This window comes from Lutra lutra, chromosome X (assembly GCF_902655055.1).
Source record: "Lutra lutra chromosome X, mLutLut1.2, whole genome shotgun sequence".
Classification (NCBI taxonomy): Eukaryota; Metazoa; Chordata; class Mammalia; order Carnivora; family Mustelidae; genus Lutra; species Lutra lutra.
The window spans coordinates 38,267,841-38,291,046 of NC_062296.1; the positions used below are offsets into that span (position 1 = coordinate 38,267,841).

Genomic DNA, 23,206 nt, shown 5'->3' on the forward strand with positions numbered 1-23,206 from the left:
CTTAGAGCCTGAGAATAATGCTATGGGCTCAGTGCTCTGTCCTCTGGCCCCCAGGGGCGGTCTTGTTCTCTGGGTCCTCTGGGATAGCCCCACCTTCTCAGCCTACCTGGTGGCTGTAGCCCCACCCTCATTTGCTTTTGCATCTGTGGCTTTGCCTTTGCAGTCATCCTTCATTTTGTCCCATCTTTGTCACTTTCGCACCAGGCTGGGGTTTCTGCTGGTATGCAGTTCTCTAAAAACCTTGTTGATCTCATGCATGTCAAGAGACCTATATAATCAGTTATAAGGGTTTTCCACAGGTCCTTTCTGGATAACGCCTCCTCTCTTCCTGGCTTCTGATGAGATAGTTGATTGCATCCATGAGTCACACACCTAACCTCTTCAGTGAAAGTCTGTCCAGCCACACCATTGGCCTGTTTCCAGAGTACATTGTTTAGATACACGAGAATCTCTAGATCATCAAGTGCTGGTTCCTTTTTTCACAGATCCTTCCTCAATTTGTCTCTCTTTTCTCATCATTTTATTATAAGCATCAAAGAGAAATCAGGCTGCATCTTCCACACTTTGCTGGGAAGTCTTCTTAGCTAAATATCCACTTATAAGTGAAGTCCACCCAACAGCAAAACTCGATTCAGCCAAGTTTCTGCCACTTGGTGACAAAGATTGCCTTTCTTCCAGCATCCAATAACATGTTCATCATTTCCTTCTAATGCCTCACCAGAAGTACATTTTCTAATGCTCATATCTCCAGCAGTGTTCTGTTCATGATGATATATGTATTCTCTAAGATGGTAGAAGCTTTCTCTGCTATTCTCTGTACTTCTGAGCACTCACCAGAACTGCTATTTACACCCATATTTCTACTGACAGTCTTCAAGGTAACTGACCTTTTGCTGTCAAGCAACTCAAAAGTTCTTCCAGCCTCTAACCATTACTCATTTCCAAAGGCACTTAGACATTTTTAGCTATGTGTTACAGCAGCACCCCATTTCCCAGTGCAAAATCTGTATTAGTTCCCTAGGGCTGCTGTAACAAAGTACCATAAACTAGGTGACTCAAAACAACAGAAATGTATTCTCTCACAGTTCTGGAGGCTAGAAGTTCAAACTGAGATGTTGACAAGGTTGGTTCTTCTGGAGACTCTGAGGAAGAAACTATTCCATGCCCCTCTCCCAGTTTCTAGTGGTTGCTGGCTATCCTTGCGTTGTACATGCATCACTCCGATCTCTGCTTCTACAGTTAGGTGACATGTATGTCTGTGTGTCTGCGTCTCTACGTGGCCTTCTTAAAAAGACACCAGTCATTGAATTTAGGACCCACTCTAATCCAGTATGACCTCATCTTTTGTGAAGGGGTTGTCCCAACTGTATCTGCAAATACCCTATTTCCAAATAAGGTTATATTCTGAGGTTCTGGGTGGACATGAATTTTGGGGGGATACTATTCAACCTGGTATGCTGAGTTATCTCCTCTTTACCGCTTACTTTTAAAAAAAATTTTTTTAGGATTTTTAAAAATTTATTTGAGAAAGAGAGAGAAAGCATAAGCAGGGGGAGTGGAGGGAGAGAGAGAAGCAGGCCAGGGAGCCCAACATGGGGCGCTCGATCCCAGGACCCTGGGATCATGACCTGAGTTGAAGGCAGATGCTTAACCAACTGAGCCACCCAGGTGTCCCTAAAAAAATATTTCTAATAATGAAATGGATCATGCCAGAGAGTACGTAACACATAGGGTCAGTGAAGTCAGGAAATCAAACATTGGCAATACTCCAGAAGTCCCTGTATGCTTTGGAAATCACATCTCCCTACCTTCTAGATCTAACCACTATCTTGACTTGTGATAATAATTTCTTTATATATTTTTTTAAAGATTTTATTTATTTATTTGTCAGAGAGAGAGGAGCTAGAGAGAGCACAGGCAGAGTGGCAGGCAGAGGCAGAGGGAGAAGCAGGCTCCCTGCCAAGCAAGGAGCCCGATGTGGGACTCGATCCCAGGACGCTGGGATCATGACCTGAGCTGAAGGCAGCTGCTTAACCAACTGAGCCACCCAGGCATCCCTAATTTCTTTATATTTTTACCAACCATACATATATTGCTAGACAGCGGTTAGTTCTGCTTGTCTTTAAGCATTCATTATATCAATAAATTGTACTGTATGTATTCCACTGGGTCTTCCTTTTCTACCTACTGTTAAATTTGTGAGATTCATCCATACTGCAATGTATAGCCATAGTTCATTGACTTTCACTGTAGTATAGTATTCCTTTCTATGGTTATATCAGCATTTATTTATCCATTTTACTGTAGTTGGACATGTGGGTTGTTTCCATTGGAGGGGGTGCTGTAAATATCAGTCCTGTTACTGTTATCATTTTTGTACATGTATCTTGGGACACATGTACAGGAGTTTCTCGGGATGCATACCTAGGAGTGGACTTGAGGGGTGAAGAATTCCTACCTGTTCAACTTTATAGATGTTACCTCTTTTGTGAAGGGATTGTCCCAAGTTAAAAACCTCCCAATCATGTGCGAAGAAGGTTCAGATTGCTCCATATCTTTGTCCACACTGGGTATTGTCAGACTCCAGTCTGATGGGTATTTACTTATATTTCAGTATATTATCTTTCCCTTTCTTAATTAGCATTCATTTATATGACTTCTTATTTGACTAGAGTTTAGTAAGGTCTTGTTTGCCTCAACCTTTCAAACATGGAGAAAAAGTGAAAGAATAGTACACCCACATCCTTCACGTACATTTACCAATTTCCTTTACACTAGAATGTGTGTTTGTGTAGTTTGTGTATTGTTAAACAATTCGAAAGTAAATTTCAGACATTAAGAGGTTTTACTCTTAAATACTTCCATTACGTATCTTCTAAGAAAATAGATATTCTCCCGTATAATCATGGTATTATCACTCAAGCAATTTAGCATTATTACACATACTATCTAATAATACAGTTTCTAATTAGATTTCTCAATTTTAAATTCAGATTGTAATCAGGGATCACATATTGCATTTAGTTTGCTTTAAGGCAGTTTGTGTGTGTGTGTGTGTGTGTGTGTGTGTGTGTGTGTGTGTGTGTCTGTCTGTCTATCTTGCAGGCATTGATATTTGTCAGGAGTCTAAGTTTGTTTTGTTTGTTTCATTATGGTTTTAACTTCCTTCCCTTGATATCTAATGAGGTTGGAAACCCTCTCACACATAATTGACCATTTGGATAGCCTCCTTTGTGAAATGACTGTTCAGTTCTTTTGTCCATTTAACAAATGTTCCCTGAATATTTTTCCATCTGTTCATATCTGTGTCCAGGTGCAGTCTTGGTTCAGAGGTCATTTTAGGCCTGTATCAAAGCAGTGGCTCAGCCCCAAAGCCATGGGATATGGCAGATCTCAGTGATCCCTACTTACCTTCAGTAGTGCTACAGAGAAATGGGAGCTAGTAGGAAAGTGTTGTGATTTATGTCCTGAATATTCTATTTCCAAATTCCGTCTCTCATCTTACATGCATTTCTTACGAATTTGTACAAGTTCTTTATTATCGTGGATACTTGCTCTTTGTTGGCTCTATGTGTTGAAAATGCCTGTTTCCATTTTGTGGCTTATCATTTCATTCCCTTTACGGTGTCTTTTGATGAATAAAAGTTCTTCAGATGTATGTAATAAAAATCTATTAATTTTTCTTTCTACTTTGTAATTTTTGTGCTTTGATTAATGAATCCTTCCCTACATGAGCTCAGGAAGATATTGTTCTTTATTCTAAAGGCTTTATGTTTTTGCGTTTCACATTTAAGTCTTTGATCCAACCTGGAGTTGATTTCTGTATATGGTATGAAATAGGATTTCAGGTTTTGTTTTGTTTTTTACCATATAAATAACCCTCTATCCCAATACTATATTTTGAAAATGTACCTGCACTGTTGTTATATTGCTAGTTCCGTCATATATCAAGTGTTCATATATGCATGGGTGTTTTTATGTGTTCTCTCTTTTGTTCCTTTGGTCTTTTCGGCTATCAGTATATCAGAACTAGTATGACAGTTTAGCTTTTTTAATGTCTTGATCTCTGGTATAATAAAAAAAACAATTCCTTCCACCTTGTTCTTATTCCAGAGTGTTTTGTATACTTTGATACTTTGTTTTTCCGTGGAAATTTTAGAATCCGCTTGGCAAGTTACACACACATACTCAAACACATTCTCTTACGTGATTTTGATGGAGAGTCCATCGAGTATTTAAATGAATTGAGGACAATTGACATATTTACAGTATGAATCTTCAGATCTTCAAAAGTGAATATGCTATATCCTCTCATTCATTTAATTATTCTTTTGTGTCTTTTAATATATTTTCCCTATTTTCTGTTCTAACATTTTGTGAGATCAATAGGTTTTTTCTTGATTTTTAAACAGCTTCATTGAGGTATATAATTTATATGTGGTAAAATTCACCTATTGTAGGTATTCAATTAGGTGATTTTTAGTAAATTTATTGACTTATGCAGTCATCGGTTCAATCCAGTCTTTAGGACATTTCCATCACTCTGCAAAATTCCCATCAATGTATTTGCAGTAGATAACTCCCGTGCCTACCCCAAGCCTTCTGTCTCTATAAATTTGTTGTATCTAGGTGTTTCATATAAATGGAATCTTACCAATACGTGATCTTTGGAATTTGGCTTCTTTCAGGTAACATGTTTGTGAGGTTTGTTCATGTAACCTGTATCAGCAATCATTCCTTTTTATTACTAAATAATTTTCCATTCTATAGATATACCACATTTTATTTATCCTTTTGCTGCTGATGGCATTTGGGTTATTGTCCACTTTTTGGCTACTGTGAATAATACTGTGAGCATTCATGCCCAAGTTTTTGTGTGGATATGTTTTCATTTCTCTTGAGTGAATGGAGTTTCTAGGTCATACGGTAACTCTGTATAACCGTTTGAGGAACTGCCAAACTGTTTTCCAATGTGGTTGCATCATTTTACTTTCTCATCAGTGATGTATGAGCATTCCTACTTCTTTACATCCTTGCCAACACTTGTTATTCCCCTTTTTTTAACAGCCATACTTGTGGGTGTGTACTAATATCTCATTGTGGCTTTAATCTGAATATCTCTAATAGCAAATAATCATGAATGTTTTTCATGTGTTTATTAGCCTTTTTTATGTCTTCTTTGATAAAGTGTCTATTGAATTCTTTTACCCATTTTTTGATGGGGTTGTTTTCTTAGTATTGAGTGGTAAGAGTTCTTTATGTATTCTGAATGTAAGTACTTTATAAGTTCTATGATTTGCAAATATTTTCTTCCAGTCTGTAGCTTGCTTTTTTATTTTCTTAATGATGTCTTTTGAATCACAAAAGTTTTTAATTTTAATGAAGTTTCCACTTATCAATTTGTTTCTTTATGACTTTGGTATCATGTGTAAGAAATCGTTACTGAACTCAAGGTCAGAAAGATAGTCTCCTGTGATTTCTTCTAGAATATGTATAGTTTTAGCTCTTAAAATTAGATCTGTTATCTGTTTTTAATTCATTTTTGTGTGTGAGATAAAGATTCTAAGTTCATATTTTTAAATATGCATGTCCAACTGTCCCAGCACTATTTATTGTAAAGACTATTATTTCCTCCATTGGATTATCTTGGCACCTTCGTAGAAAATCAATCGACCATAAATGTAAGGGTTTATTTCAGGACACTTGTTTTGATTCCATTGATTCCATTGATGTATCCTTATACTCTGAATGTCTACCTTTATTTAAGTTTTGAAATCAGGTAGTGTAATTCCTTACTTTATTCCTGTTTTTCAAAATAGCCTTGGTTATTCTAGGCCCTTTGTATTTCCATGTACATTGTAGAAGCAACTTGTCAACTTTTCTATAACAGAACCTGCTGATACTTGAATATAAGGATTGTGTTGAATCTGTAATTCAACTTGGGGAAAACTGCCATTTTAATAATATTGAATATTATAATCTATGAACATGGAATGTCTCTTCCTTTATTTAGTGCTTCTATAATTTATTTCAGTTATGTTTTATAGTTTTAAGTTTACAGGTATTATATTTTTACTGATTCTTAAATATTGTTTCATTTTGATGCCCTCCTTAATACCCATCACCAGGCTTACCCTCACCCATCCCCCTACCCCGTCCCTTCTAAAATCCTCAGTTTGTTTTCCGGAGTCCATATTCTCTCATGGTTCGTCTCCCACTCCCGATTCCCCCCACATCATTTTTCCCTTCCTTCTCTTAATGTACTCCATGCTATTCCTTATGCTCCACAAATAAGTGAAACCATAAGATAATTGACTTTTTCTGCTTGACTTATTTCACTTAGGGTACTCTCCTCCAGTCCCATCCATGTTGATGGCAAAAGTTGGGTATTTGTCCTTTCTGATGGCTGAGTAATTTTCCATTGTGTGTATGGACCACATCTTCTTTATCCATTTGTCTGTTGAAGGGCATCTCGGCTCTTTTCACAGTTTGGCTATTGTGGACATTGCTGCTATGAACATTGGGGTGATGCCTCATCTTTAATTCTTAATTTTAGTCAATTTTGTCTTCTCTCTTGGTTGGTCTAGCTAAGGGTTTGCCATTTTGCCAAACTTTTCAAAGAATCAGCTTTTGGTTTCATTGATTGTCTCTCTTTTTCTGTTTTCTATTGTACTGATTTATTCCCTAATCTTTATTATTTTCTTCTTTTTCCTTGATTTGTGTTTAGTTTGCTCTTTTTCTAGTTTCCTTAGTTTGGAAGCTCAGATTGTTGGTTTAAAAACATTCTTCATTTCTGATACAGGTGTTTAAAACTATAAATTTCTCTCTTAACATTGTTTGATTTGCATCTATAAATTTAGATACACTGTTTTCCTTTTCATTTAGTTGAAAATATTTTTAAAATTTCCTTTGTGATTTCTTTTACCTATGAGTAATTTAGAAGTGTGTTGTTTAATTTCTAAATATTTGAGTTTTCTCAGATTTTATATGTGGTTTCATATGTACTCATGATTCAGACTTTTTAGATTTTTTGAGATGTATTCCTCACTTTGGGGCTCTCACTCTAATATCAGCATGATAGATTCCCTCATTTTCTTAAGTCATATCTCTTAAATGTCACTTTCTCAATGAGACACTGAGTCCAGCATTAAAATTCCAACTACTACCACTACAACCCCAGCACTTCCAATCATCCATTACCCTGCTCTGTTTTTTCCATAGCACTCATAACCTTCTGACATACTATATAAATCACTGAGCTCTATGAAGATAGGGATCTTTGTTTTATTTACTGATATATCCCAAGAATCTAGAATAGTACCTGAGTCATAATAGTCACAGAATATATATTTTTGAATGTATACATTAGAATATTTATCCACTTGGTCATATGTAGCCGAAATTTGTTCACTTTCATTAGAATACAGTATTTCATTATATAAACTGACTACAGTTTTATAATTGATTCTTAGATGGACATTAATATTTTTGCCAGTATCAGGCTACTTATAAATAGCACTGATCTAAACATTATTATTATTGTATCCTGGTACACATATGCCTAAGTTTCTCTAGGGTATATATGTAGGAATGGAGCTGACTGGTCATCAGTAGATAATGTTATAGTGATTCGTGCTGTGGGTGCACATTCCTACCAGCAATGTATGAGGGTGTCATTTCTCTACAATTTCACTGACATGTGATATTGCTGTTCTTTTTAATCTTTTGCCAGTATGGCAGTTTCCTATTAATATCGCAACCCATTCTTAATTAGCATTTCCCTGAATTCCAGTATGGTTGAGCATTTTTGTGTGTATTTATTAGCCATGTATATTTCCTCTTTTGTGAGGCATCTTTTCAATTCCCTGCCCCTTTTCTTAATGGTTCTTTACCAGTTATTTGTGCAGCAGATATTTTTCCCATTTTAGGACTTTTCTCTTTATAATATTTTTAATGAACAGAAGTTTTAAATTGTAATGTAGTTGAATTTGTCAATATTTTCCTTAATGGTTAATGCTTATGAGGTCTTAAGAAATCCTGCTATAAATATTCTTATACCTTGCTGGTGGAAATGAGGAATAATACAACTCCTACAGAGTGGAATTTAGCAATATTAGGAGAAATTACATACACATTTACCCTTTGTCTCAGCAATGCCGCCTCTTGTTATCTGTTTCAGAAATATACTGGAAAAATACAAAATCATGTATGCACAAGGCTATTTGTCAGGGTGTTATTCATAAAAGCAAAAAAGACTGGATATAACACTAATGTGCCTCAGGAGGGGCGTAGTTGAATAAACTAGAATAAACCAGTAGTTGAATAAACCTCATAGAGTACTGTGGAGCTATCAAGAGGAAGGGGAAGAGCTCTACATGTTAATATGTTATCTCCAGGATATGTTGTTAAGTGCAAAAAAGTAAGTTGTAGAACAGTATTTATAATAAGTTACGTTTTATGTAGGAAAGGGATGTAAATAATGAATGATATAGATACACACATATAGGTGTTGTGTGTGCATCCCTATTAGCTTATATTTTTAAAAAAGAAATAATGGAAACATAATATCAAAACCTAATAAAAATGATTACTTACGGAGAAGGAAAGGAATGGGATGAAGGGGACAGAGATGGAGGTGAGACTTCTGTGAAGATACTGTATAACACAGTTTTCACTTTAAACTCATATAAATGTTCTGCATAATAATGAAAAGGGAAAAATCAATTCCTAAAATACATAAATAACCCAAAGCAAATAAACCTACCTATAAATAAAGCAGGTAACGTAACCATACAGAAAAAACAACTGTGTAAAGGGACTTTAAAACATTTGTACATTACTAATTTGATATATTTTAAGGACAAAAATAACTGCAAAGATGTATGAAACTGTATTTAGTAGCTTTATCATTAATAGTTATCTTAGTATTGTTTTTGACATTTTAAAATTCTATAAATATGTTATAGGAAAAAGCTAATAAATAAGTTTGTTAATATCATTGAGCCAGTATTTTAAGCATATGTGAAGAGAGATACAAGTCTAAAATCAAGGCATTTGAGTAAAAAACTTGTAATCTTAAATTTAAATTGGAAATACTAGTAGGAACTCATGATTTATTTTTCTTTTAAAAGAATTTCCTAGCTTTTCCACTGAAAAGGTCTAGAAGCAACAAAACAACTTCAACAGCTATGAACACAACTAGCAACACATTGTGGTTTCTAAATACTATTTCCAATTAAAAGGAGCCAGGGATCCTTGGAGAGATAATCTAGGTTTGAGTCAGGAAACATCCAAAATGAACTTGTGACATCTTGCTGTGCCAAAAAACTGGAAAACACAGGAGCCAATTTGAAGGGACTTATTGGTCCCAAGTGGGATAATTTGACCACTAAAAGGAATAAATATTACATTTAATTGAAGCACATCCAACGTATAAAAATGATTTTACAGTTATACTAAAAATAATAATTGGTCACCATTGGAAATTTCTAAGGTACCAACTAATTACTTTTGTAGTTGGTAAATACTGGGGAAAAAAAATCAAGCATTTGTCCTGCCTTTCCTGTATGAACTATATATGGGGAAACCAAATAATTGACGGTAAGTTCATTATAGAATTCCAGATAATACATCAAAAGAAATAATAGAATTAATAAATATAAAATAAAATAATTAGGGGACCTCCATTTTGCGCTTTATAATAAATAACAGATCTAGGCAATGGTCATTAATGGATGCAAAACCCATTAGTTGAGTGGGAGAACTTTATAATGGAGGGATTAGACTAATACCACCTGAATATGCTGATCAACTTTAGTATCATTAAAGTGAGACCACCACACATTATGTGCCTTATGACATGATGTAATAGGGAGTACACCTCTACCTATGGATGATTGTTGCCTAAAATACTGAACTTGAATCTAATCAAATCTCTAGATCAGCACTATCTTAATGCAGCTGTCCACAATGATGTAAATGGTTTCTATCTATTCTGCCCATTATGGTATCCACTAGCTACATATGGCTATTGAGCATTTGAAATGCGACTAGTTTAATTGGGGAACTGACATCTAAAACATTAATTTAAATAGATTTGTGTGGCCAGTGACTATTGTATTAGCATAGATCAAGATTTAACTGCCAGTTTGTAAGAAATAGAGGGGATCAAGTTAACTTGAGGATCAAGTTAAACAATAATGTGAGCAACAATGTCAAATTTCATTTGTTTTCTGAACAAATGATGTGGTTCCTCTAATAATTCAATAAGATGGAGAAAAAATGAGTTGGAGGGGTGGAAAAGACGGGGCAGAGACTTAAAAGATGAAACAGCCAAAGCCTGGTTTAGATTTTGCATCAAACATCCAAGTGTAAAAAGATATCTTTTAAGATAATCAGAGCCATTTGAATATGAACTTAGTAGTAGGTACTAAGAATTAATTTTGTCAAGTGCAATAATGCCATACTGGTTACATTTTTAATGTCTTTATCAGTTAGGTGCATGTACTTGCATGAATCTGAGAGTGAGCACCTCCTTAAATTTTGCACCTGAGGTGCCTCACCTGCTTCACCATAGTTCCAGCCTTGCTTGAGATGCACCACATTAAAATAGCTTTATACTATTGTCATTTGTCAAACTTGCTCCAGCAAAGTTTCTGTGTCTGAGATCCAAGATTTAATTTTTATTTATTTGTCAAAGGTTGTGTTGGTAGGCTTTGTAGAACTTCCCTATCTCTTTGTCTTGATCTAGATGAACCCCAAAAGAAGAACAAAGGTGATCCCATGAACAACCTGGAAAGTTTTTACCAAGAGATGATAATGAAAAAACGTCTTGAAGAGTTCCAACTTATGAGAGGTGAACCCTTTGCTTCCCACTCACTGGTCTCAGCTACATCAGTGGGAGATAGTGGCACAGCTGAGAACCCGTCATTACTCCAGGACAAGGGAAAACAGGCAGCACAGGGTAAAGGTCCCAGTCTCCATGTGGCAAAAGTTATTGATAATTCACCTGAGCAGTGTTGGACTGGGCCTAAGAAGCTGACGCAGCCAATAGAATTTGTCCCAGAAGATGAGATCCAGAGAAATCGTTTGTCAGAGGAAGAGATCCGAAAAATTCCTATGTTTTCTTCATATAATCCAGGGGAGCCAAACAAGGTATAGGCCAAACCAAGAAAAAAAAACATGGGTTGTTTTCATTTTTCTTTACCTCTACATAAATTAACACTTTTAAATTAGCTTTGGTTATACCAAGGAATCATGACATAGGCACTGTGATTGTGTTTTTCCTTGACTTTGACTATTAATTCTCTGCAAACTATATACGTAGCATATTTCCTATGATGTTCTTTGTGGTTTCCTAAGGTCCTAAGCTACCCTTAGAATTTTAAAGAAATCTTGATGAGACCCCAGTCCTCATCTACTAGAGGTCTTGAATTGAAGGAAAAGTAACTTCCAGTTTCCTAGGCTAGTAATAAATCAAGTAATATTCATAGGACCACTGTATCGGGTAGCCATTGTGCCTCTGTAATTAGTCAATAAATAAGTGGCCACCTGGTTGTGAGTAGGGTCTACTGTTATTACATGAGTATTTTTCTTTAGAATGCTCCACCTGGCTTTCAGACGACATGACTTTAAATTTCTGATACTAAACAGCAAAGTGAAAGTGCAGGATCTCTAAGTCTTGAGAAATTGACAAATATATAAGTAGAGTTGTAAATAATCATTGTTTTATTGATCACATCATTATTTCACATTACTGGTGTATGTTACATCCAGAATGGAAAACTTGATTGTCATGTCATTCAAAGAGGCCGCACATGCCCCTGGAGCATATACTTGGTTGTGTTTAATTTAAAAAACAAAACAAAACAAAATAATGTTAGTTTCTGGCTATCTCTGAATTAAAAAAAAAGAAAAAAACACATTGTAGATGAGGGATATTAAAGCAGTTTCCTTTGAGTGATTGCAATTCTAATATAGTCTTGCTGTTAGTTCAAGGGCAGCTTGATTTGTGTTTTTTTATTATAAAATATTACTATTATACAAAAAGTTATAGAGAATAATATAGCAATACCCTTATACCTAGCCAACCATCTTGATCAGTTCTTGGTAGTTTCCATATTTGCTTAATTAGGAAAATAATATAACCTTATAGATAGACCTGAAGACTTCCATGTATCCCTTACCAATCCCATTTCCTGATCTCCTCTCCAGAGGTAACTACTAGCCTGAATTTGTTACTTATCATTCTGATGCATGTTTTATATTTTTACTACATATTTATATATTAATAAGCAACATATAGTTTTACATATTTTAAAATAATATCATACTCTACATATCCTTCTACAACTTGCTTTTTTAACTCAATATATAAAATGTTTTTGAAACTTATTTTAATAATATAAGGAAGTATGTAGTATTCCATTGTAGAAATATACCATAATTTATGCATTCTCCTGAAGATATTTTCTTTTTATTTTTGCTATTACAGACAATTCTGCAGCAAGCATTGTATGTACCTCCTACTGTATATGTACAAGAGTTTCTCTAGAACAGTTTTCCAAACTTTAGGTTGGAATTAGTAGGTCACAATAAGCGATTTTTTAATGAAACATAATGGAATAGAATAGAAAATATCAAAGTACATTCTAGAGAGTAAGGGTGATTACTGTTTCTGGAAAGAGCTTTTGGTTTGGTTTGTGTGTGTGTGTGTGTGTGTGTGTGTGGTGTATGTATGAGGGCCAGAATGTAAAATGCATTTCTTTCTATAGATTTCAGTCAAAAAAATTGGAAAAATCTTACATTGCCGTGATTCTCAAATGCTAGTATGCATCAGAATCACCTGAAGGCTTGTTAAAGCACAGATTGCTGGGCTCCACCTTCAGAATTTCTTAGTAAGTGGACCTGGTGTAGGGCCTGAGAATTTGCATTTCCAACAAGTTCTCATGAGAAGCTGATGCTACTGGCCCAAGAGTGACAGTTTAAGAATTACCGTTCTAGATTACATTCCTAGGAGTGGAATTACTATGATATAGGATATGTATATATTCAACACCATGAGCAGGGTTTCAGGAATCTCTTTCATATCCTTGCCAAGACTCTTTAGTATTGGACTTGTTATTTTTGCCGGTATAAAATGTTTGAAGGTATCTCATTGATTTAATTTGCCATGTTTCTGATTGGCAATGAAGTTATGCTTGTAATTATACATTTGTTAGCTTTTCAGTAATCTTGTGTGTTTTGTCTGTTTCTTTTCTTTGCCTATTATTTGATTGTTTAGTTTGTCATATTATTTACAGAAAAAAAATTTTTTTAGCACGGGCTTTAACTCAGGACTGTGAGATCAAAACCTGAGCTGAGATCAAGAGTCAGATGCTTAACCGACTGAGTCACCGAGGTGCCCCAAGAAATTATTTTTAAATTCTGGATGTAAACATGTGTTTATTTAGCAAATATATTCATCCAAGGGGTGGCTTTCTTTTAAACATTATTTCTGATGTCTTTTGTTAAACAGAAGTCTGTCATTTTAATGTAATCAAGTCATCAGTATTTTATTTGATGGTTTGTGCTTTTTGAGTCATTTTAAGGAAATCTTTCCCTACAAACCAACAAGAAGTATACAAACAACCCAATAAAAATGACCAGAAGATGTAAATAGGCAATTCACAGGGGAGAAAACATGAATAGCCAATTGCCTACAAAACTTATTAGTGATCAAAGAAATGCAGAATATAACTACAGTGTAAACCTATTTAGTATCCAGGAAGTTGGCATACTTTTAAAGGCCTGACAATGCCAAGTATTGGTGAACATATGGAGTAGTAAGAACTCTAATATGCTGCTGGATGAATGTAAATGAAGACAATCATTTTTATGAACACTGTGGCAATTCCTAGTAAAATAGAAGATGCTCGTACACTAAAAGGCCACAGTCCCACTCCTAGGTATCTATCCTAGAGGAACTCTTACACATGCACATTAGGAGATATTATGAAGACACTCACTGTAGCATTGTTTATAAGCAACACACTTGTTCATCAGCAGGAGAATGGGTAAAGCATGGTGTATTCATAAAGCAGAATACTGTAAAATATAGAAAATGAATAAAATAGAACTACAGGTATCAACATGCATGAAACTCACAAACAATATTGAATGAAAAAAGCTACTTGGTTTCAGCTCCAACATGTAAAGTGCTTGGAAGTTGTCACTCACCTTATAACAAGAGAAACAGCTGAACAAAGGAAACAGCCATGATTTTTCTTGGACCCATCAGAGAACTGAAGTCACAGAGTAAACTGCAACCCCCAAATCTGGTGAGGCAGGCAATTACAGAGAATCACAGCTTATCAGGATAAAAAAGCACTGGTGCCATGAACTGGTGGGGACAAGTGGTAACCTTGACAAATTTCTGGAAGCAGAATATAGATTGTTTGACAAACTCTAGGGACCTCAGTCTACGAGGGCCCTCACATTTGCATTACTTTTAGTTACAAGAACTCCACTAGGTTCTCAAGGGGGAAGGGCCAAGAAACAATCTCCTGTTCCTGGCATGGAGAAAGAAAAAGTAATCATTTTGAAATATATCCAGAGGTTCGACTAACAGAGGGATACCCAGCAAGTGAAAGAACTTTACCAAAGCCTTCAGCTTGCTAGAAGGGAAATTATCCAACTACAGACTCCTCTAGCCTTCCTGTCTCATCTAAGAGAGAAAGAGAGAAAAACAAAAAGCTAGGAAACACTTGTGAAGGTTACAGGCTGGGGACACAGGCACAGTAAGACTTGAGACTTAATTATGAGATTACAGAATGTTTCTCTTGCTCCACACTTTATCACTACATCAATAGGGCTTCAGTGCAATAGCTATGGATTATAGGTAAAAGACTTGGCAAGGCTCAGACTCTAATGAGTTTTTAGGGAAACCCCCCAAAAGAGGAGGAGAATAAACAAGGACATTAGAAGTAATTGAAACCTCTGTCACCTAGCTAGAGTGAACACTAAACACTGCCAACTCCTGGCCAGATTAACAAAACTTTGTACTAATGCCCTGTTTACCTTAGTTCCTCTTAACTTATACATCATGTCCAGCTTTCAACAAAAAAAAATCATAAGGCATGCTAAAAGAAGAACCACACTCTGAAGAGACAAAGCAACCATCAGAACCAAATTCCTCAGATATATAGGTTTTGGAATTAAAAGATATATGGAATTTAAAATAACTATGATTAATATGCTAAAGAATCTATTAGAGCAAATACACAATATGCAAGAACAGATGGGTAATGTAAACAGATAGAAACTCAGAATCAAAAGGAGATTCAAGAAATCAGCAACACTAAAACACTTTTGATACCCTCATCAGTAAACTGGGAGTGGTCAAGGAAAGAATCAGTGTGCTTGAAGACATGTCAATAAAAACTTCCCAAACTGAAATGCAAAGAGAAAAAAGACTGTTAAAAAAAGGAAAATAATAGCTAAGAACTGTGGGACAATTTCAAATGCTGTAACACACATGCTATTGGAATACCAGAAGGAGAATAAAGAAAAGGAACAGAAAAACTAGTTGAAGTAGGAATGGCTGAGAATTTTCCAAGATTAATGACAGACACCAGACCACAGATTCAGGATCTGGAAAGACAACCATCTAGGGTAAATACCCCTAAGCATATCATGTTCAAACACAGAAAACTTAGACAAGAGAAGATCTTGAAAATACCCAGAGAAAACACTTTACCTATAGAGGAACAATAAGAATTACATTGGATTTCTGGTCAGAAACCATGCAAGAAAGAAGAGTGAAATATTTAAAGTATTGAAGGGGAAAAAAAAAAACCTATCCACCTAGAAATGTATATCCAGCAAAAAAATCCTTCAAAAGTGAACAAAAAAAAAATACTTTGTCAGACAAGCAAAAACTGAGGGAATTTGTCAGCAGTAAATCTGCTTGTGAGAAATATTTTTTTTTTAAAAAAGCTTTTCCAGAGAGAAGGAAAATGATATAGGTCAGAAAATGAGATCTCTTCAAAGAAAAGAAGAGTATAGGAGAAAGAACACCTGAAGGTAAAATAAAATCTTTTATTTTCTCATTTTAAAGTGATTTAAAAGATGACTGTTCAAAGTAATAATAACAATATGTTAGGCAATTATAGCATATGGGAAAATGAATGTTATAAAACAGGAATGTTATAAGGGTAGGAGGGAGGAATTAGTATTTGGTGTATATAACTGTTACAAGTTATCTGTACTACCTGTGAGATGGTATAATGTTGAAAGTGGACTTAGATTAGTTGTAAATGAATATTGTAAACTCTAAGGCAACCACTAAATTATAAAATGAAGTGTAATTGATATGCTGAAAGGGGTGAAAATGGAATCTCAAAACGATACCTGTTCTCTACAATCTTTTCTACAAAATAGAAACAGAGGGAACACTTTCTAACTCATTTTATGAAACCAACCTTAGCTTAATACCAAAACCAGATAAAGTCATTGGATAAAGCAAAACTACAGACCAATATCGTGATCATAGATGCAAAAATCCTAAATTTTAGGAAAATAAAAATATTTGATTAAAACATTTTGATTGAAAAATCAAGATATTAAAAAATCACAGCCAACAGTGTATCAAAATAATTATGTACCATGATCAGGTAGGAGTTTTCTAGGTGTCTGTGGCTGATTCAGCATTTGAAAATCAATTAATATTATCCACCAAATCAACAAACGAAAGAGGAAAAATTGTATAGTTATTTCAGTTGATACAGAAAAGGTATTTGACAAAATCCAAAAACCATTCATAACAGAAAACTCTAATCAAACTAGGAATAGAAGAAAATATCCTCAATTTGATAAAGAATATCTACAAAACCCTACAGCTAACATTGTACTTAGTGGTGAGAAACTGAATGCTTTCCCCTTTGATCAGGAATAAATCCCCTCCCTATTACTTTTCAGTATTGTACTAGAAAAGCTAGCTAATGCAGTAAAATAAGAAAAGGAAAAGCACACAGATTGAGAAGGAGAAAATAAAGTTGTCTTTTTTCACAAATGACATATATGTCTATGTAGAAAATCCCAAAGAATCAACAATAACAACAATGTGAAATAACTACTGGAACTAATAAGTGGAATGTAGCAAGGTTTGAGGATACAAGGTTTATATACGAAAGCCAGTTGCTTTTCTTTCTACCAAGAAATGCACAATTAAAATTTAAAACCCAATACTTTTTTATGAAAGCACCACAAAAAAGTGAAATACTAAATTATAAATCTATCAAAATATGTATAGGATCTATACCCACAAAACTATAAAACTGTGCTGAAAAATTAAAGAAGTTCATAAATAAATGCAGAGATATCCTATGTTCATGGATTGGAAGACCTAATATTGTTAAGATGTCAGTTCTTCCCAATATGTAGATATGTAGATTCCACACAATCCCAATAAAATCCTGGCAAGCTATTTTGTGGATATAGACCACTGATTCTAAGTTTGTATGGAAAAACAGAAGGCCCAGAATATCCAACACAATACTGAAGAAGAACAAAGTGGGATGACTGATATTACCCAACTTTTAGATTTACTATAATCAAAAAGGATAGTTTGGGTTTAAAAAAAAAAAAAAGATAAATAGATCGGTGGAGCAGAATAGAGACTCCAGAAATGGAACAGAATAGAGACTCCAGAAAAAAGCTCACACAAATATAATGGACTAATCTTTGACAAGGGAGCAAAGGCAATTCAATAAAGGAAAGATAGTTTTGTCAGGAAATTGTGCTAGAATAACTGGTTATCCACATGCAAAATAGGAATCTAAACACAGATCTTACGTTTTTTTAAAAAAAAATTAACTCAAAATAGATCATAGATCCAAATGTAAAACACAATACTGTAACACTTCTAGAAGAAAATAGAAAATCTAAATGACCTTGTGTTTGGTGATACATTTATAGATAAAACACCAAAAGCATGATTTATGAAAGAAAAAAATTGAAAAATCATACTTTGTTAAATTTATAAACTACTGCTAGGTGAAAGAAACTTTAAAGAAAATCAAAAGACAAGCCTCAGACTAGAAAAAAAAAATTGTAAAACATGTCTAATAAAGGACTTGTATCCAAAATATACAAAGACCTCCTAAAACTCAACAGTAGTAAAACAACCCAATTAAAAAATGGCAAAATATAAGAACAGACATCTCAAAAAGGAAGTTATATACATCTCAAATAAGCATATGAAAAGGAGCTCATCATCATTTGTCGTCAGAGAATTACAAAATAAAACAACAGTGAGATGCCATTATACACTTATTAGAATGGCTAAAATTCACAATAAAACTGACAATATCAAAGGCTATTGAGGATGCTGAGCAACAGGAACTCATTCATTGCTTTTGAGAATCCAAAATGGTAAAACTTCTTTGAAGTCAGTTTTGTAGTCTTACCAAGCTAAACATTGTTTTGCCATATAATCCAGAAATTACACTTTTAGTTATTTGCCCAATTTATTTGAAAACTATTATTTATACAAAAACCAGCATGCAAGTGTTTATAATAGTTTTACTCAATTGCCCAAAACTGGAAGCAGTCAGGATGTCCTTCAATAGATGAATGGAGACATTCACCTGTGCTACATCTATATGGTGGAATATAATTTGTCAATTAAGACATGATCTGGCAAACCACAGAAAGACATAGAGGAGCTGTGAGTATATTAATAAGTGAAAACCAGTTTGAAAAGACTACGTATTATGTAATTCCAATTATATGACATTCCAGAAAACACAAAAACATATAGTAAATGATCAGTGGTTGCCAGGAGTTTAAGGGGTTGGGAAAAAAGAATAGGTGAAGCACAGGGAATTTTTAAGGTAGTAAACTTACTCTATATGATAATATAATGGTGGACACAAGATACGCATTTGTCAAAACCCATAAAACTGTACAGTATAAAGAGTGACCCTTAATGTACACAAATATTAAAAACCATTTGAGAGGTGGGGGAATCCCAGGAAAGAATGCAGACTCTGACAAGAGAATCTATGTTACAAATACGTGAAGCAACTTCAGGGAAGGTATGGGGGGTGAAAGGTACTGACTGAAGCATCTTTGGAAATATGTAGAGTCTAGAAGACTAAAAACAGAACTGCATATAATCACTGTATCCTAGTTAATAAAGTTGCGTCTCATGAGGGTACTGGTTAGCAATCCTGATACTGATACATGTGTATAATGAGATGGAGCAATTAAGTAAATGGATGGTAGGTGTTGGGAGCCAGGTTTCTCACTGGTGGAATTTACAGATAAGCAAAGGAAAGAAGCTGGAATGATCCATTCAATGGTTTAGAGTTAGAGACATCAGTATGAAATCATGTTTAACTTGACATAGATATAGATGGTTACATATAAAATATTTATCGATATGTATATACACACAGGTTAGTATAAATATACGATTTTTTCTCTGTCAGCTGAGAGGATCTAAATGAAGTGATACTCCAGTAGCAACAAGCACGTTCAGCACCCAAATTGTAGTTTGTAATGCCATTCTCTAATGAAGGAATCAAGGTGGCACCTGGGTGGCTCAGTTGGTTAAGCATCCAACTCTTGGTTTTTGGCTCAGGTCATGATCTCAGGGTCATGAAATGGAGCCTGCTTAGGATTCTCTCTCTTCCTATCCCTCTCCTTCTGCCCCTGCCCCCCTACCCCCTGCTTGCACTCTCTGTATATATATATTTTTTTTAAAAAGTAACCAGGGTTTCTCAGAGAAATGACTGGCTCTAGAACTGGGGCAGGAAGTATACAAGATGAAACTTGAGCATTTTGTAGTGACAGGAAGTAGGAAAGTGCTGAACATACCAGCATAAAAACATTGTTGGGTATATGTCAAAGAAGCACAGGGACCAACTGAAAGTTTCTAGTGAGCAAAATTGGAACAATTTGTGCAGCAAATTTAGGTAAATTAATACTGGATTATAACCTAAAGTATAGGATAAATAGCTATGACTCCATACTGATAATAAAATTGATTGAGTAAATCAAATAACTGGGGGAGAGAAGGCAAATATCCCTCACAGAAGAATTCTAAATAATTTATATAGATGCTCCATCTCAAACTAGGGGAGCATAACTTTCCACTCCTTAGTTTTGAGCTCTTGAGTGACTTTCAAACAGTACAGTATGGAAAGGCAGGACAAAAGAATAATACTGCAGTGTAGAAACCTAACAAACACTACCTCAGCCAGGTAATCAAGGCCAGCATCAACAGTCATTAATAATGTCGATAGCATGCATGCTTGATATGTGATCAAAACTGCACTTTTCCTCATAATCCATAACCCCAATCTAACCATGAGAAAAACAACAACAAAAAATCCTAGTAGTGGGACATCCTACAAAATATCTGACCAGTACTCAAAACTGTCAAGATTTTTAAAAACAAGGAAATTCTGAGAAACTACCACAACCAAAGAGGAGCCTAAAAACACAGGAAAACTAAATGTACTCTAGTACCCTGGTTGGAATCGTGAACAGAAAATGGACATTAGGGGAAAACTAAGGAAATCTAAATAAACTATGGACTTTGGTTAATAATAAGGTATCAATATCCATTCATTCATTTTAACAGTACACCATAGTAATGGAAGATGTTAGTAGTGGAGGAGACTGAGTGTGGAGTTACGGGAACTCTTTGTACTGTCTTCTCACTTTCTCTGTAAACCTAAAACTGTCCTAAAAATAGTCTCCTTTTTAAACATTAAAACAGATACCTGCAAAAGAGTGCATACAATATAATACTATTTATATACAGTTCAAAACATACAAAATGATACTGTATATTGCAGAAGGAGGCCCGGAAGTTTCATCTTGTATTATCACTTGGAATATGTTTTTCTGTTTCACAGAAATGTTTATCTTGTTTTTGAGCCTAGCTGTATTGTGCATACCTTTATATATATGCATATATATGTGTGTTGTTAATACATACATACATCTATATCCATGTAGATGGATGTGTGTGTGTGTGTGTGTGTGTGTGTGTGTGTGTGTGTGTGTGTGTGTTTGGAGCAAAGAAGATGCTCCCAAGCAAGAAGTGACCAAGCCGCCTCGACCAGAAGTCTTCTTGATTTTTTAAAAGTGTTCATATCAAAGGGAACAATCTTAGTATGGATCTTTCCTACTTGGTGAGAAACTTGCAGTATGTTCCACATACTCCTTTCTATAGTTATTTAATTTGATGATGCTTTTACGTTAAGTATTTCAGAGCCAAAACTCTAGATCACTTGAATTCACTTAAGTGAATCACAGGTCAGTTAATTTGTGCCTTTGCCTTTAAGTTACAAGTATAGTTAAACGCTAAATATGTAAATATTTAGCTTCTAAAGTCTATGAGACAGAGTCTCTTGCTTATTATAGTGTTTAATATACTTATTCATGTTTCAGTGATCAACTTATTTAAGTGGGCTCTGTTTTCTGGCTCTTTGCTTGTACTGCTTCTGTCTGAATTCTTCTCAAGTTCCATTTAAGTATAAAGGATATAATTTATTCCAGCTAACACATAGAGATTTTTTCCTCCATCTTTTTTTATAGTAGTAAAACATGTAAGTTGAGATCTACCCTTGTAACAAAATCTTAAGTATACATTAGAGTATTGTTAACTGTAGGCAAAGTGTTGTATAGCAAATCTCTAGAACTTTTTCATCCTGCATGACTGAACTTTATAAACATTGAACAGCAACTTCCCATTTCCCCTTCCCCCCAGTCCCTGACAACTACTGCTGTTTTTGCTTCAATGAGTTTGACTGCTGTAGATACCACATACAAGTGAAATCACATAGTATTTGTCCTTCTGTGACTGGCTTATCTCACTTCACATAGTGCACTCAAGATTTACCCATGTTGTAGCATATGACCAGATTTCTTTTTTCTGGCTGAATAATATTCCACTGTATGTGTGTATACCACATCTTTATCCATTCATCCACGATGGATGGCTCCACCTTTTGGCTATTGTGAACAGTTTGCAATGAATGTATGTATTCAGATATCTCTTTGATATTCTGATTTTAATTCTTTGGATAAGTATCTGGAAGTGGGATTGCTGATCATGTAGTAGTTCGTTTTTACTTTTTTGCAGGACCTTTATACTGTTCTCCATAGTAGCTGTACCATTTTACATTCTGCCAGCAGTGTGCAAGAATTCTGATTTGTCTACATCCTTTTCAATTTATTTCCTACATGTATTCATTGGGAAAATGTTTAGGTCTTGGGCCCATTTTTTAAAAATTGTGTTGTCTTTTTGCTGTTGGGTTCTAAGAGTTCCTTATATTTTTTGGATATTAACTTCTAATAAGATATATGGTTTCTAATTATTTTGTGCCATTCTGTATGTTGCCTTCTCACTTTGCTGATTGTTTCCTTTGATGTACACAAGTGTTTCAGTTGATAAAGTCCAACTTTATTTTTGCTTTTGCTTCCCGTGGTTCTGATGTAATAGTCAAGAAGTCATTGCCAAGGCAACGTCATGAAGCTTTTCCCCTATGTTTTCTTCTGGGAGTTTTAGAGTTTTAGGACTTATGTTTAAGATTTAATACATTTTGAGTTGATTTTTGTGTGTGATATAAATTAAGAGTCAATTTTACTCTTTTGCATGTGGATACCAGCTTTTCCCAACACCATTTGTTGAAAGAACTATCTTTTCTCCATTGTGTTTCTTGCCCCTCAGTTGACTGTATATGTGTGGGTTTATTTCTGGGTTCTGTTCTGTTCTAGTGGTCTATATAACTGTCATTATAGTAGTTCTCTGTTTTGATTACTACAGATTGGTAATATGTTTTGAAATTAAGAGGTGTGAAGTCTCCAGTTTTGTTATTTTTTCAAGATTTCTTTGGCTATTTGGGGGGTCTCTTGTGGTTCCCCATGAATTTTAGGATTTTTTTTTTCTATCCTTAGAAAATACTGTTGAGATTTTGATAGGAATGGAATTAAATCTGTAGATCACTTTAGGTAGTGTGTAAAATTAAACAGTGTTGTCTTCCATCCCATGAATATGGGACAATTTTGTATTTATTTGTGTCTTTAATTTCTTTGAGCAATGTTTTGTGGTCTTCAGTGTACAAGTCCTTAACTTCCTTCATTTTTTTTAATTGAAGTATAATTGACATATAAGAAGCTGTACATTTTTTTGTTCAGTTGGGTTTTTTAG

The 23,206-nt window shown here is 34.8% G+C and overlaps 1 protein-coding gene across 5 annotated transcripts in view; it reads left to right on the top strand.

The window, feature by feature from the left end:
- RBM41 (RNA binding motif protein 41) overlaps positions 1–23,206 on the top strand; it is a 58,789-nt gene that overhangs the window by 22,428 nt on the left and 13,155 nt on the right. For all 5 annotated transcript variants that reach the window (XM_047715690.1, XM_047715688.1, XM_047715689.1 and 2 more), the window contains one exon: positions 10,751–11,154. In XM_047715690.1, coding sequence (XP_047571646.1) covers positions 10,751–11,154 — 404 coding nt within the window. The remainder of the gene's footprint in view (positions 1–10,750; positions 11,155–23,206) is intronic.